The sequence below is a fragment of the Balaenoptera musculus genome, chromosome 20 (assembly GCF_009873245.2).
Source record: "Balaenoptera musculus isolate JJ_BM4_2016_0621 chromosome 20, mBalMus1.pri.v3, whole genome shotgun sequence".
NCBI lineage: Eukaryota > Metazoa > Chordata > Mammalia > Artiodactyla > Balaenopteridae > Balaenoptera > Balaenoptera musculus.
In genome coordinates, this window is record NC_045804.1 from 38,903,775 (window position 1) to 38,921,059 (window position 17,285).

At 42.8% G+C, this 17,285-nt stretch overlaps 1 protein-coding gene across 3 annotated transcripts in view; it reads right to left on the reverse strand.

The window, feature by feature from the left end:
- Positions 1 to 417: 417 nt before the first annotated feature.
- Positions 418 to 17,285, reverse strand: part of AP2B1 (adaptor related protein complex 2 subunit beta 1) — a 127,293-nt gene continuing 110,425 nt past the window's right edge. For 2 of the 3 annotated variants that reach the window (XM_036835846.1, XM_036835845.1), the window contains exons 19-22: positions 14,712 to 14,796; positions 13,688 to 13,774; positions 7,910 to 8,064; positions 2,647 to 3,108 (exon numbers count right to left, since the gene is read on the reverse strand). In XM_036835846.1, the coding sequence (XP_036691741.1) occupies positions 3,034 to 3,108; positions 7,910 to 8,064; positions 13,688 to 13,774; positions 14,712 to 14,796 (402 nt within the window). In that variant the 3' untranslated portion in view covers positions 2,647 to 3,033. Of the gene's footprint in view, positions 3,109 to 7,909; positions 8,065 to 13,687; positions 13,775 to 14,711; positions 14,797 to 17,285 lie in introns of all 3 variants that reach the window. The other variant, XM_036835847.1, reaches the window with a different exon arrangement.

Sequence of the window (17,285 nt, forward strand, 5' to 3'; positions counted from 1 at the left end):
TCTGCTGTGCTCCTTCTGCCCCTGTGCCTGGCTGGCCGCCTGCCCCTGGACCATCTGCTTTGGGTCCTAGCAGGGGACCTGCCAGGGAAGACGGATGGGCTCCTCCGAGCACTCCCTGCCTGCGGCGAAATGCCTGTGTGGTGATGGTGACAGGGGGCTTGGTTAAGAGGAGCCTCTGAGACATGTGATTCTTCCTCAGGCCAATCTTAACATTTCATCTGGCTAAATCCCTGGGAGGGCTAGGGCAGCCAAAAGGCAAGTTCTAATAGCATGGTTATTAATGCCCATCCCTCCCTTGGCCAGCTGTGTCTTGTCCTAGATTGTCACTTCTGGGAACAAAGTACATAGGCACAAACTTCATTTTATGTAAATGAGAGTTTATTGACGAAGACAAAGTCAAGCTTCCCCCGACCCCCACCCTCCCCAAGAACAGATCCCAACAACAAAAGAATGATAAGCCTTCTCAGGGCAACGTTTACCCCCCCTCCCCTTCTCTCCAGAGTCCCAAGGTTCACAACACAGACACACAAAACGGGCTCGGGCGAGGACAGACACTCAGGGAATCTCTGACCAGCAAGAGTTCTGGGTGTGTGTGTGGTTCCCTTGCCCTTTGTAAGACACCAGCTGACGTTACAAAGACACACTGAGGCAGAGGAGAGGGGAATGCAGGGCAATCTCCACTCCGTTCCCCAGTCTAGCCAGGCTTGAGATGGGCCCAAAGGGAAGCTGTGGTGGAGGCAACAGGCTCTGTCTCCTCAGGAGAGAGGTCCTTTCCGTGGAGCAGAATCCCTCCCTAACTGCTCAGGGGCAAACCGGGAGGCAGCCTCTCCAAGGAGTGAAGAGTTCGCGCGCGGATTGGCTCAGTCAGGTCAGCTGAGAACAGCAGCTGTTTCCCCTCACTGACGGGGAGGCTGAGAGAAGCCTGGTTTCAGGGGTGGAGGAACGTATCTTGGTACAAACTTGTCTTGTCTGCTTACCCTGACACACGCTCTTCCTTCTGGAACTGCAGTTTGCTTTGAGATGAGAACACTGCACTTGTAGTGTGGACCTTCTTCACTGCTTGTATCCAACTGACTCCACGAGAGATTTCCCAAAAAGGGGACTTTACCCACCTGCTTTTCTACCCCACCTGTCACCAACTGACCCCCCTCCCACACGCAATCCTGTGCTACTTCCTGTTCTCCACGTGCCTGAGGGGTGGTGAGCGCAGGACATGGCTCCTGACCCTCACCCCAGAACTTCTGCTCTTGGAGATTCTCAAGGTTTAAAAAGCTGCTTTGGGGGACCTGCACCCCCAAACTTTGCAACTGATATGAATCAGAGTCATTTCACTTGTGACAGGGTTGGGGGGTAGTTTCTGCTCTTGTTTTCTATGATTCCTCCTCCTCTTGGACTCACTCTTAGGTCTGGGTCCTACATGAGGCCTTTGGACCCAAGTGCCTCTGATTTGAGCAGGGGCATCTGAGAAGCAGTCTTGGTCACGGACCCTGAATCCTGGGTGCTGGTCGGCACAGGTGCCCACAGATGAAACAGTGTGAACACTGCTAAACAGACTGGTGTTCCAGGCATGAAGCATTCTTTGACAGACCACACCCAATGTGTCCAGGGGGCAGGGGGTCCTCACATCTCCCAATCTTTTGAGAGATGAAAAGAACTGCTTGGCCCTCTGAGGTGATCTCAATTGCCTTGCAGCCTAAGCAACACAAGTAAAGAACAGATCAGAGAACTGAAGGATCAAGTGAATCTGTGGCATCCCGAAGCTCACTTCATCCCTGCACCCATCCTGCTGGCCTCAAGAACTGTGGCTCCAGGAGACTATTAGCTACTCCTTCATTCTGGCATCAGGATTTACCTTCAAGTCCCTGGAAAGATACTCTGCTGCTGCCGGATGCCAATGAATGGAGTGCCAAAATCTGTATGAAGTATGAGAAGAGCCATAAAGAAGCAGGCACAGAAAAGGTAAAAGAAAGGCATTGAAGGAAGAAAATTATGGAGACGGTCCTGCAGTGAAGACAACACTGATGAGGATTTAGGAGACCCACTCCCCCACCTCTGCTACTGATCAGTTAACAGGCCTTAGGCAATAACATCCTGTTTGTCTCTTATCTTTTTCCTTTTTAGAAAAACAAGATTGGGTAAGTTATTACTTAAAGTCTGTTTCAACTCTAAAACTAATATTTTAGATCTGAACTGGACCTGAGAGTTAAAATAAATCCAGAGCAGGAGATGGGGGAAGGGCATTTTGGTTCCTGTTTCCCATCTCTACTCAAATTCCTTAATCAGTGTTATTAATAGATTAGATCAGTGGAAAGGAATGTAGTAAGTTCTCATTTTTCTCAGCCTCAATGCTGACAGGCCCTATTTCCTGCACTCTGCAGCACCATTCAAGAAAGACCACCATTCCTAACTGCAGAGCATCAGAGGAGATGATAATACGGGGCAGGGGGAATCACAAGGAAAAGGAGTTTGGAGAGAAAAAAAAGGGATCAGGGACAAGGCTGCCACAGACAAAAAACCCCTAATGGGGTGGGCAAGAAACTGCGTCTCTTCCTCCAGGACTGTGCGGTTGTTTTAACACTTTTTATCAGTTACACACTATTCCCTCAATTTCTCATATGTACAAAAATATAAAACAATAAAGTGCAGTTTACGTTTCAGTGACACTTTTCCTTGCTTTAATTTTTTTTTGTCTTTTTCTGCTTTTGAAACGAGCTCTCGATTACAAAATATCAAACTACACTCAAAAATGCCAGCCACTGGCACAGGATGGAGAAGCCCACAAGTAAGGACAGATAGCAGCAGGTGGCACGAGGTGAGAAGTGATTGAAGCAGTGGTTACAAATGGTCACAGGAAGCTAAAACTATCCAACAGGTTGTGCCCTAATGTTAGCACAGGTTAGACTAGTCACTACCTTGGTGGGTGGCCTCAGTGTGTTTGGGTTCAGATTCTACACGGCAATACAATTTTCTTCCAGTTAAGAGTTCTTGGCTTGCACCGATCACAGGGTGGCCAGAGGGCATCGGACTAGTCTATTAGTTTTTCAAAATGCTGTCGTAGACCTGATAGATGTACTGGGAGACTTCAGGAGCTCTACACTTCAGCGACAGCTGTTTGGAGGAAAAGGAGAAGGAAGATATTAGCACAGAGGATGGCATTAACTCGAAAGGTATCCAAGTACTCAGTGCAAGGACACCTCTTCCTGATAGAAGGGGAGAAGAGCGTCTACCACTGAGTAGCCAAACAAAGAGATCCTGTTAATAGGTTACACGGGTTTTAGAATTTCAGTTTAATCAATGTCAAGCTGTGCTGTGTTTCCACCCACATTCTATGTGGGTCTACGAGGTTAGGAAATAATCCATATGAAAAAATGTAGGGGAAAAGATACTCTACTGCTTTGCTAAGAGTCATAAGGACTACTACCAAATGAAAAGGGAAGGGTTAAAACCCTTAACGTGGTCGTCATTTCAGCTGTCTGCTCCAGTTTCTGTCTGACAAGGATGGTTATCTCGGTCCCAATTCAGGAGGATGTATATTCAAGTAAAATAAAAGCGTAAGCTAGATACTAGCTCCAAGGTACTAGTCTTTCCTTTATTACACTGAGAAGAGTATACACTGTTAAGGAGGGAAAACAAGAACCAACACAAAAAGACATTTACTGAGTGTAACTGTACAGCCATTTATGCCAACAGCATAATCTTTCATTTTCTGCCTCTTATTCAGGCCTATCAGGTACTTCTGACACTACTCTACTTCTCTACCACCACCTCTTCTTCTAGTCTAACAATTACCAAATTAAAATTAAAACATTAGAAAGATTTCAATGTTGAACACTGAGATTTTCACTTTGTGGGTCAACAAGTGCAAAATTTAAACCCATATTTGGACTCCTGAATTGTACTAGATTAGGCAAAACACTATTAACAATAACATAACAGCAAAACCATGCAAACTGCATTTAGAACCAGAAAATTTAATACTTGTTTTTTGTATTACTGACATCATTGCTCTTGTCTATTAAGGTAGATTAACAAAAGTTGTCTTTAACGATGTATCACCATGAGATTTTAGATTACCTCTTTATTCTCTTATTAGAGACTCTGGATGATTTAACAAAGTACAAAAGGTGAGAATGTTTTTGGCAAAAACGTCAAGAAGATGATTGGTCAACCCTGAACTTCTTGAGAAAACTCACATCCTCAAAACTTAGTGATATTTTAAAAATGCAAAACGAAACAAAACCAAGCCAAACAAAAGAACATCAAAAGAGGCTCTATTTATTTGCAGCTTTAATATTCAGTCTCTAAGCCATTTCCAAAATTGCTGCTTGACATTAATCAGGAAGACAATTCTGATAAATGTAGAACAAAACAAATGAACAACTAAGAATATAAATACGAATAGAGGACTTCCCTGGTGGTGCAGTGGTTAAGAATCCACCTGCCAATGCAGGGGACACAGGTTCAATCCCTGGTCTGGGAAGATCCCACATGCCGCGGAGCAACTAAGCCCGTGAGCCACAACTACTGAGCCTGTGCTCTAGAGTCCGTAAGCCACAACTACTGAGCCTTCACGCCACAACTACTGAAGCCCGCGTGCCTAGAGCCCATGCTCCACAAGAGAAGCCATCACAATGAGAAGCCCATGGACCGCAACAAAGAGTAGCCCCCGCTCGCCGTAACTAGAGAAAGCCCACGTGCAGCAACGAAGACCCAACACAGCCATAAATAAATAAGTAAAGTAAGTAAGTAAGTAAAAAACAAAAAACGAGTAGAAAACAGCTCCCTTCTTTGGTCAAAGTTGCAGCTATAGGCATTTCCCTGACTTTCAAGCTCCCTATAGAAGCAATCTGTACCTCCTCCTCCACAGCCTCTTCACTGTCAGTGTTGTAGAAAATTCTCGTGGGAGAGTATGTGGGTTCAGAAAAGGAGGAGGAGAGGAAGCTAAAAAGAGTAAGAACTGCCTAAGGGAGTTAACTCCCAGACTAAAGAGAGGGTAGTTCCTCCCCTTCAAAATACTGTCCTGTATTTTTTCACATCTTTGTAGCAATACTGGAACTTCCAACCAGTTGGAGATCCACTTTTTTGTTCACGAGTGATAAGGAAATGTTGCCTTCCTCAATAAAAGCCCTATCTGCCAAGGTTGGCACTGGCAGGGGTCATGGACTGACCACGCCTGGACCCTGAGAATTTCAGTTGCTCTTTGGAGGGGGAAGGAGGAGGGAGGCGAAGGAAGAGAAGGAAGAATCTCTCTTTCTGGACTGTTCTATCACCTCCCTCCCCCAGACATCCCAGCCTTTAACAAATGGTTAAGTTTAGACTTAAACCCATTCCTTGCTTTCCAACTAGTACAGCTAAAACAAGACAGAATAAATTAAAAAAAAAAAAAAAAAAAAAAAAAAATTTTTTTGTTGTTGTTGCTAATTCCTAAAGAAAGCAAAAGGGAAACATACATAAAGAACAAAGAGGCTAAAAAATCTGACTTAGGACTCTGGGTCTCATTTTACATGGCTCCTAAGGGAAAAGAGGCCTTACCAGGGTTTTAACTTTTGAACCGCTAGCCTGCTTATGTGACACATCTTTAACACCAACCACTCAGGAATGCCACCCACCTAGACTCACGCCCCCTGCCTAGGTAAGCCAAGGACTTACACATCCACTTCTGGTTTATAGCCTGGGACACAGACTTCTTCACCTGGGACAAGTTATCTTCCCAGGTGAGATAGAGCTACTTAGAGATATGAGGCCTCTTCCTCATGGGATAAACATACTTTCTTAATGAAATACAGTAAGGGGTTGGCGGAAGTGATTTATCATGTAGTGCACCACTACTTACTTGGTCATAAAAAAACCAAATTATTAACACATGCAACGACTTAGATAGATGTCAAGGGTATTATGTTAAGTGAAAAAAAAGTCTCAAAAGGATACAGGCTGTAGGAATTGAATTTATATAACACTCTTGAAATGACAAAATTACAGTAATGGAGAACAAACATACCAGTGGTTGCCATGGGTTAGGGTTTGGGTGAATGTGTAACTATAAAGACATAGCAAGAAGGAGTTTTTTTGTGGTGATGGAACAGTTCTGTATCCTGACCGTGGTGATGATTATACAAATTTATATGTGTGATAAGATTTCATAGTACTGTATAGTCCTTAACCAAATAAAATAAAGTAAGAGTAATGATGTAGAACCTGGTGAAATCTGAATAAGGTCTGTAGTTTAGTTAATAGTATTGTACCAATATCAATTTCCTGCTTGAAAATGTACTATGGTTGTTAAGATGTTCTCAATGAGGAAAACTGGGTGAAAGATACATGGGAACTCTATGTACCATTTTAAAAACTTTCTGTGAGTCTTAAATTAGTTCAAAATAAAAAGGTTTTAAAAATTTTAAACAAACTATGTTGTTACTAAGAGGTCCTTCTCAAAATTCTCACTACCCTTATAATGAATAGAAAGAATATGGTAGGAAGTGTTGAGATACCTGAGTTTTCTACACACCACTCACCTACCAACAACTTATGTGATCTCGAACAAGTCATTAATCATTCTTAACCTTGGTTTCCTTACCTGCAGTCTGGGGGTAATCATGCTTCTTTAACCTAGCTGAGATGGAATACTATATACAATAAAATAATGGATGATTAAAAAAAACACACACACAAATATGCATACTTTGAAGAAATTTCTAGGGAAGCAAATGGAGTTCTTTTACAAGACCTTGATTTTACAGTGAAAACCTGTCCCTCCAGAAAGAGCACAGAGGGGTTTTCCTTTCTTAGGGAGCTCAAGGAAAATGACAGGGTAGTTTCTTACAAAAAAAGACAAGGCACTGGTGGTGGAGGAGGTGGGTGAGAGGAGCGTACACTTTATGAGGGAAGCCTGATCTCTCTCAGCTCACAAATGCTTGGCCAAAAATCTAGCCTGGTGGGACTCAGTAGCTCACACACACACACACACTAGTCCAGCTTACTTCAAGGGAGGGAACTAGTGGGGAAACACCAAGAATTTTCAGTTCTGGGTGGTATTATTTCCTTGATGTATGCTAATGAAAACAGGCTTGCCTTAAAATTAAGGAAAGGAGTCACAGACTTTTCTCAGCTACATGGCTAAAAAGCTCCCTTAATCTACTGAATATGAAGCTTCCTTAGAGTTATTCAATTCAAAAGCCTTAAACATAACAGAAGAATAAGATATTTCCCCCATCCCAAGGGTTTTTCTTGTACTTGACAAAATGCAGATGACAAGCAGCATCCTATTGGGAGACTGCATTTTACAACAGCAAACAAACACCGGGTGCCTAGGGTATTAAAGCTTTGTTGTTTAACAAAGCAACTGGCTCCTCCCCTAAAAGTACTGCCAGGATTCCAATTTTAGTCCAGTGTGGTAATGAATGAAGTTTTCTAAACTAAAGTCCCCTTACAGGCTGTGAAAGGTATGTCCCATTTTGCTTTAACTTTTCAACAACCATTTAGGATACACAACACTGCTAAAAAAGGCTCATATGTCTGGGATTCTGATATCCTAAGAAAAGCAGGAATGAGCTTGAAATGAGCTACGGAAACAATCCTCTTAGCAGCTTGTTACAGTACCACATGCATAGATATGCTAGGTTAAGTATTAACCAATACTGATGAAGTTGCCAAGTTTTGTGAGCAACTCTGTATATACCAGGAGGAGTCTGAGACACTCGTGCTGCGAGGCACCGTGCCTGCTGGATGGGGCAGACACTGCAGACAGAAGGTCTTCTAAGGAGGCAACTGGGGACTTCTTTACTGACTGCTTGTTTTGGATACCTGGCGTCTGAAGCACCTCTACCAGGTCTTTCCTGGATGCTGAGAAAAAATGAAAGGGCTCTTACCCCCCTCCTTGAACCCATCTCACCCATTCTGAGAAAGGTCTTACCGTGTAATTGGGGTTTCCTGGCTGGATACGTAGCTCGGCCAAAATCCAAATGCCATTAGTGAGCTTCAGGGATTGGTACAGCATGTCCTGCCCTTCCACATTCCTCTTCGCAATAGTATAAACATTGTTGTTTTGCAACTTGCTGGAAACAGTGTCTAGAAACACAGATTCAAAATCCAACACCTTCAGTTAAAATACCAAACAAATGTACTATGAGTTATGTGTGCTCAAGTCTCCTGAGAAGCACTGTTACATGCATACATGCACATTTCAGAAAGCCCTTCTCCCACAAGAGCGAAGGGTAAGGAAGAAGCTCCTGAAGTGCCTGTGTATCACATTCCAGGACAGAAAACAGAATAAGGTGCAAATAAGCATTAGCGTAAGAATTACCTGTGGAGATTATGGTGGGTCTAAGGAGTTGGTAATCTTAAACTAGGTGCTAGACACATAAAAATGCACTGATGAGGACAAAGACAGAAACAGGTACATGGGTGTGCCACAGTGACTGCCACGTCAGATTCATCTCTCCAACGCTAGTCCCAGATTCACGGGGATACAAAACTGACACTCAAATGCAAAACACTGCCTCGGAAGTTGCTACTACTTCACCGTGAGCCATTCTGGCCTCAAGTGCCAGGATCAGAAAAGCACCCAGTTGCAGAAATCCTGCAAGTCAAATTTATTAATCTGGATGTTTAAGATTTTTTTTTAAAGCAGGCAAATGATTTCTTAGGTCTTAAATTAAATTATTAATTTGGGGGAATACCATGCCCCAAATTAATAATGAAACAAACTGTCTCAACAAAAGACTCTGAGGAAGACTGAAGTTGTGCAAAGATGATCGCTCCAAGGCCCTGTAAGCCTGGCTGCCGTTGCTGGTCAGAGTGGAGGACTTCATAGTCACCAACACAGGGTAAGAACAGGTTGGTGTTTGGGGTCTTCCTTGTGACTACAGCATCAGAGAGACATGACATTCTAGAATTAAAGGTCATTTCTCTCTCCTTGTTCTCTGACTGCTAACATGAGATGTTGCAGCATCACAGAAAGAGAAACTTTAAAAACACAGATGATAAACACTACTTCTTTGATGATAGTTTATTATGTTCATTTCTGATGAGAATTCAAATTACTCAGGGACGAAATTCTCTCCACATAAAAACCTGTCATGTTCTATTGTGCTCTCTAGGAAAAGGCTGTTGTGATGGACAGTCTTTCTGTTCTCCAAGACAGTAAGCTCTCTGAGCATAGGGATCCTAGAGTTTTTCATCACTGTATTTCCCACAGTATCTGGGACACAATGGATACCTGCCATCAATACCTGCGAATAAGCCTCTGACTCAGGTGCTGGAGACGCCGATATGTACATAATGCCATAGGCATTAAAAAATATCTATTTAAGACATTTCTCCAAAGAAGAAATACAGATTACCAATAGGCACATGAAAAGATGCTCAACATTTCTAATTATTAGAGAAATGCAAATCAAAACTACAATGAGGTGCCACCTCACACCAGTCAGAATGGCCATCATTAAAAAGTCTACAAACAATAAATGCTGGGACTTCCCTGGTGGCGCAGTGGTTAAGAATCCACCTGCCAATGCAGGGAACACGGGTTCGAGCCCTGGTCCGGCAAGATCCCACATGCTGCAGAGCAACTAAGTCCATGTGCCACAACTACTGAGCCTGTGCTCTAGAGCCCACGAGCCACAACTACTGAGCCCGCGCGCCACAACTACTGAAGCCCATGCACCTAGCAGGAGCTTTTGTTGAAGATCTACCTTGTTACATAGGCACATATTCTAGACAATATACACAGCAAGGCCCAGATGCCTACAGATGTCTCGTGATTTTACCACCTAAGTAAGAGATGATAGGCTAAGAAATGGAAGCTCACAAACACACATACACACTCACCCTCCCAGAATTAGAAAATGTGGCAAACAGCCAGGTAGAATAAGCAAGTTGAATGGATGTAACTTTACTGTGTTTGGAAGCATTCCAGTTAGGAACCTGGCTCTGCTCCTACTAAATGGCTGTATCATGATTTCTATCAGAAGACTGAATGGAGGGAGGAGGGTTCTATAACATAAGTATGTGTGAGTCAATTTTCATAAACCTTCGTTATTAGGTTTGAGCTAGAGGGTATGTAGATGGCAGGATAATCAGACTCTGCTAAATGAACCTATTAAGAATGGCAATGCGAGCCAATGTTAAGGAGGCTTCCTTGTCAGACTGGGACAGACTTCTTTACAAGATGTCAGTTTTTTGTAGTTGTTGTTGTTGTTGTTGTTTTAAATATACCTGAACTCCTGGGAAACATGATGGAATCTTACAGTTGTGAGACTTTGAGAATGACAATGCAATGTTAAGACACTGAGATTTGCCCTAAAGGACAGAGTTTTAAAAGATGGTCAAATATGGTTACAACTGCATCAAGGTGTGATTTCTTTTGGTTCATTTGTCTCCTACCTCAAATCTGGCTTTGGGCCTGAGGCCTAAAGTCTTAGAAGGTGTGAATGTGGTCTTCCCCCCTTCATTTTCCTACTTAAGCTAAGGTCGCACCTCTTCCAGCAGCCGTAAGGGTGAAGAAGGTACACAGTGAGTGGGAAGGGGGATCTGTACATGCATGGGTCCTGGCTGTGGCACATACTCATCAGGAAGTTCAAAACCATTATGCCTGCTGAAAAGAACACTTTGTACCATGTGAACAACCAAACTATATTTAAGTGCTGGCTGGCAAAGCATTTGCATTTATGAAATGTTCCGAGGGATGGGGAGAACCACGACAAAACAAAGAAATAGAACTCATCCTCACCTAGTCCCTGTGGCAGAAGAAATATCTGTCCCTTACTAGAGAGCCCAACTAGTGAATATAGATACAACATGTCTCTGAGCTTTTCACAGTATAATAAACACTTAATTTAAAAAACAGGTTTGTAGACTGCTTGCCAGAAAGATTCCTTTCTGGATATGGCTGGAGATGCAACTACTTCTTGTATACTTAAGATAGTGGTCCCAGACATGTACTAAGCCCAAATACAGCTGTAATATAAGCTGTAAAACAGATTCATACAGACCGCTTGACGCCAGTAGAGATGACCAGTGCTAGGAAGCAGGGAGACCCATACATTGGCGCCTTTCTGATCTAATATTTTCTAGTATTTACACAACTAGTGGCACCATAAGCACCCCATCATATACACCTTTCTATTAAGAACTGATAAATGATTAAGGCTTAGGAAGAGGGTTTCTTTTCTTCTTTCATCTCTAGAAGAAATGGAAGAGCAAAAGTAAAAGCTCAATGCTAGGTGGTCAGCCCTTTAAGCCTGCGACTTCCTGTTGCCCTCAGAGTGTTAGCTCCATCTGTCAAATGTCTACTCTGGCACAAAAAAGCTATTTAAAGGCTTGGTGCTATTGTGATTAGGACAGATCAGCTGGGAAGGATGGTATTTTTAGCTCTCAGCTAGACCCAGGGTGTTGAATCAGAAGGCACTAAACCTGAAAATGTTCATGTTAATAGAGCTCTCAGACTGGAAGGAAATGTAAAGGCCAGGGTACTCCAGACCTTGGGGTGGAGGCAGAGGAAAAGCTAGAAAGGATTAGTTGCAGGAAGTGGTCTTGTAAGCGATTAGCAATGATTCAGTGTGGGAAACGATGGCCTCGGGCTCCTGGAGAAAACGAAGTGGCTGTTTTTCCCTCTGCTCCATGTGCTGCACTGCCACGTGCTGCACTGTGTGTCACTGGAAAACTGATTTGCTGGTATTTGGAGCACCCGAGGCAGGGAGGAACTGGCATGAGGCCACGGCAGAACTGATCAAAACTGAATTTGCTTTGGGAAACTGTTCCAGTTTATATCAGAAGACAAAGACCCTTTGGGAGCAAGACCAGACACCCCTTCTTTGGGCAAGATCACAAATGTACACCAAGGTTCAATCCCCAATCTGGAAGCAGGGGGATCTTTTCTATAACTCTGACAGGCCACAGTAAAGCCCTCAATCATCCAAACTTCCATTTTCTTTTCTGAAAAAGCATGTCCCTTTCACACCAGACCTCTGAAACCAAATCTGCTTTCCAATTACTCTGGCCTTTCTCTGCTCTCTATAGGCCAGAGTTTCCCAGATCGTGCATGTTCAAGGAACACTGGTGTTCCATAAGACGTTAATAATAAGCATTTTGTGACTTTAAATTCCACAGTGAAAAAATTCAGTTAATGTTGAGTTAGACTGGTCTCCTCGATGCAGGAAGCCTCAGCTTCTAGTGTGCTCATGTGCTCACCCAAGACAGGCACATCATACACTGTATTTTCCAACCTTTTTGACCACAGAACCCTTTTCTGAGGGACAAGTGTTCTCAGGAGCATAATAAATGAAATGTCCTGGGACTGACTACACAAGGGTGACTATAACTCTCGCCATGAACCACTGCAGATTCTGCACCTGAAGCTTCCTGAAAAACAGCTTACACAACGGAAAACTGCCCAACCTCCCAACTCATCAAATGAGGCTTGTGGTAACTAACCAGTAAGCCTAGGAGAGAGAGAACACCGTCACCTACCTAGAATATGGCATAAAAAGCAGCTCAATTTAAGTATGACTTTTTTGTGAAAACTCAGCAAAAATCTGGTACATAACCAGTAAGGCTGAGAAACCTAGACCAAGAATATGTTCAAAAGAAGGCAGATATGTGGTATTCCTGAAGAGAATCGACAAACTAGTAGCGACAGTGGACATTACAGAAAACTATCTCCTCAAACACCTCTCCAAGGGCTCAGGAGAAGCCCTGTAAGAAAAGACTTGTCTGAACACAGAGGAGGAATGCATCATAGAGCACTCCCACTCCCCGCAAAAAAACTTTTTAAAGAACAAGTTGAACTGAGAAGACAGTGAGTTGTTTTTTTTTTTTCTTTCTGTACTGCTGTACTGCCTCTTTCCCCCACTCAATGCTCCAGCTACAGTGGGAGGGCGGCAGCCAGAAGGAGGAAATGACGGGTGAATGAAGAAAAGAGGAAAAGAGGCGGCACCCAACAGCACCAAGGCTCACTTTCATTCAAATGCCTTTCATTTCATAAGGCCTTATACTAACCTTAAAGAGAGACTGGAACAAAGGCAAGACCCTGAACAGCTGAAGGCTCCTTCCACTCCTGAGGATGCTTCAGTGAAACAAAGCCCTAGGCACTGTCAGCTGCTATTGTTTCTCCTCCTGGGTTCCCCGTTTGATGTTCTAGTACAGTAATAAAACTAACTACTAAGGGGGCTGGAGCTTTTTCATGGTGATTAAAGAGGTCAGTATAACCATATGAAAGCTGACACAAGGCAAGAAAGAAAAAGGCTACCAACTAGGCTTTAATCAACTATGATGTAGTCTTATTTACTAGTAAACACAGGATTCCAAATAAGGATCTCAGAAAGAGCCACTACTGAAGGCTGATGTAAAATGACAAACAGTCCTTTTAATTTTGGGGAGAGTGCATATCTTCAAGTGCCACTTCAATTACCTAATGCTTAGAATGTTCAAGTAACATGACTCATACATGTTCAACTACTAGAGAATTGGGTGGGTGGATCCATTCTAGTTCTTTTCTTAAATCTGTTAGTTTGTAAGTAATCTAGTACCTACATCAAAACATCCCAAGTTTTTAAAGAGAAGTTTGCATAGTAATACCATATACTCACTAGAAATAAGGTAGATGTGAAAAGATAGGTAAAGAAAAGACAAAATTTTCAAATATCTAATTTAATGCACTAAGATGAAAATGAAATTTAGAGTCATCACTCACCAGCATTTAAATGACATTCCTTAATCTGAAACTGAAGTTCATTTTCATTGGGAATATCCTTCCATGTTGCAAGGAAGACCTGGCGCTCTGTATGGGGAAGCAGAGAGAAAGGAAGGATGTGTACAATCTGTCAATATTCTGACATCTAAGCCCTTGTACCATTTCTCCTTTGGAGTGCTGGCTCTAGCAGTACAGCCAGCAGTAGCCTGGGACTGGAGTCACCTCTTAGCTATGCAGAGGTGCTACACTCCAGGTCAATTAATCCCTCATGAGTAGCACTAAGATACACTGGAAAAGAGTCTACATCTAGGGTTTAGTTTTGCCTCCAGTGTTTTCCTATTTGGGTGACTTTGGTAAGTCTTGTGAACTTTCTGATTCTTAATTTCATCATATATTATTACATCCTCCTACCCTACCCAAACAGCTACTGTAAGAATGAAACCAGTGTTAAGTGCCAATACAACTTCATATGTATCACTACAAGCTAGTTTTATTAGATGGTGGTTTCCTAAGTAAGGGAAGAGAGAAATATCAACAACCACATGGGGAATACCAATAGATTTATCACAAATTATTGAATTCTTATCTTGAGACAGTAAGAACTCAGGACAGGGCTAAGTGCTGAATTTCCATGTATTATCTCAAGTCATTATAAAAACTATTTCTGCTTTGTAAACTTGGAAACTGAAACTCAAAAAAATTAAGCACCTTGCTACAGTCACATAGCTAGTAAACAGCCAAGCTGAGATTCAAATCCACATCTACTTGTCACCAAGCCACTTACTCTGTATGCTGTGGTGACTGGCTTACTCGGATAATGGGCATTGTGACTTGGAGACCAACAGCAAAGCAAGATCAACTGTGACTCAGGAGAATATATAATTAGCAATTATTAGAGCTTTAGAATAGCCTTCCTCCATTTTTTTAAACCTCAAAATAACTTGTCCTTCTGGGGCTATGCTCTGCCTGACACATTCAGAGGAAGGGCAAAGGTATATTTGGCAGGACAGGAGGACATACTTACCCATTTTGCCATCTTCTACAAAAAGCACGTTGAGTGGGATGAGGCAGCTGAAGTAGAAGACATCAATATTGTTTTTCACAGCCACCTGCCAGGAAAGTAGCAAGGGAAAATTAGGACATCATAAGAAGCCAGGTAGGAGGGAAAGAACAGTTATGTGTCTAGAAATATATCACCCAATTTCCTTCCTCTTTTATTTATTTATTTTTAAATATTTATTTATTTGGTTGCGCTGGGTCTTAGTTAGTTGCGGCACGTGGGATCTAGTTCCCTGACCAGGGATCAAACCTGGGCCCCCTGCATTGGGAGCACGGAGCCTTAGTCACTGGACCACCAGGGAAGTCCCAAAAATCTGTTATTTATTTATTTATTTATTTATTTAGCCTCACTGCACGTCATGTGGGATCTTAGTTCCCCGACCAGGGATCAAACCCGCGCCCCTTGCATTGGAAGCGCAGAACCTTAACCACTGGACGGCCAGGGAAGTCCCTCCTTCCTCTTTTAGACAGGGCAGGAAACCCCAAATCAAGACATACCAGCCCATACACTGCAAAGCATGTCCTTATTCACTCCACTGTCAAGAGCACCGTGGACAGCCTGCAACTCTGCCTTGCTCCAGGAGGGGCCCCAGGAGGGATGAATTCAAGGCACAAATTCTATACCTGCGACATCTAGTCAGTTGTTTTAATAGTAGTTTCTGCTACCACTTACTAAGTACCTATTAATGACAATATTTCTAATCCTCATTATAACTATCCCAAACAAAGTACTGTTACTCCCCTCTCATTTTACAGATAAGGAACTGAGGTTCAGAAAGCTTAAGTAACATCCAGTATCACACTGTCAGTACACAGAAGAACTGGGATGCAAATGCAAAATTGACTCTAAACCTTGGTTTTTTTCTCTCCACAATAACTGGTGGCATACTGCCTCTTATCTTTTTTCAGATATCAGTTTTAAAGCGCTTTCTTTTATAAAATCTTACTTTCCTAAGTCATAAGGCTGGAAAAGCTTGTTGGGTCAAACACTCGTAAATCTGATGACTCTCGGAAGGAAAAGTCTTTGAACAAATGAAGAAATGAGTTTTCTTCTCACAATACAAACTTCTGGATTTGGGCAGGCTGTGATTCTACCATGGCCCATTCAATCCAGAGCATGCTGTTCATATTTTTTAAAAAGCTATAATAAGTACTTGTGTTCAGGGGCAACACTGATTGGTTTCTCTATTCAGAAACAGGCAGACTCCACTGTGGCAGATTATAAGAGCCATATACTGTAAGAGGGGAGAGTAGAAGAACTGCTCGAAACTACCACTTCCCACTGGTTTCTGTCACTGGTGACTTTCCTATCTATGCTCTTGGCACTGCAGAAAACCATTTCTCTAGGTGAGTTTTATAATCAGTAACCATGTCTATTTCTCTCTAAGAAAATAAAGGTAAAAAGTGCTTATCCAGCACCACTATTCTCTCCCCGCCCCTTCTTGGGGCAAATGTCTATACTTCAACAGCACATTGAGATTGAAATATCCTCTTTCCGAAGTACTTCCAGTTCTTTTACATTTGTTATCAACTCATCTTCCCCACCTTTTTTTTTTTTTGTCTGCATTGGGTCTTCGTTGCTGCGCATGGGCCTTCTCTAGTTGCGGCAAGCGGGGGCTACTCTTCGTTGTGGTGGGCGGGCTTCTCTTCGTTGCGGAGCATGAGCTCTAGGCACGTGGGCTCTAGAGCGCAGGCTCAGTAGTTGTGGTGCACGGGCTTAGATTCTCTGTGGCATGTGGGATCTTCCCAGACCAGGGCCCGAACCCATGTCCCCTGCATTGGCAGGTGGTTTCTTAACCACTGCGCCACCAGGGAAGTCCCTTCCCCACCTAAAATAGTACCTTTATTTCATCTTCCAAAATTTGATTTGGGTATGTCTACTTGATATCTTTCTGCCCTCTTTCCTATAAGAATTCATCAAATTACTTTCCTTGTAACTTGTACATTTAACCTTTCAATGACCCACACCCAGGAGTTTCTGACCTATATCACATAATCAGATGCCCAAAATGCTGAGACAGCAGGAGTCTCAAAAAGCTAGAGTCTGGTGAATACAAGCAGAGTAACTAACCTCAGGAAAGAGGGACCTTAGACATTCTTTAAGATGTACTAGAGCACCACTTCAAAAGATCTATACCAGCTGTGGGCTTCTGGGAAGAAGGTATTTTCTAATTCATCTGGTACTCAGCAATGAGAGAACGGGAACTCTTATTTCAAATAAGGGCACCAAGAAGACCTTGAGGGAGTGCCAGGCTCTGTAAAGGGCATTTAGAAGTGAAAACTGGAAGTGGTTCAAGTGGGCTAGTGTGGGTCACATGTCCTCCAAGAGATAATATTAGTGGTTCTCAACCAAAGACTTATATTAGAATCATCTGGAGAGATTTCTCAAAACAGAATCCGGGACTCCATCCTATATATTTTGGAAAAAGTTCCTAGGAAGATCAACCAGACAAGTAATTAATTTAGAACAATGTTACCTAAGAAGTCTGCGTGGGCTTATAAATAGATCGTTCTTCTGAGGGAATCCTTATTCCAACTG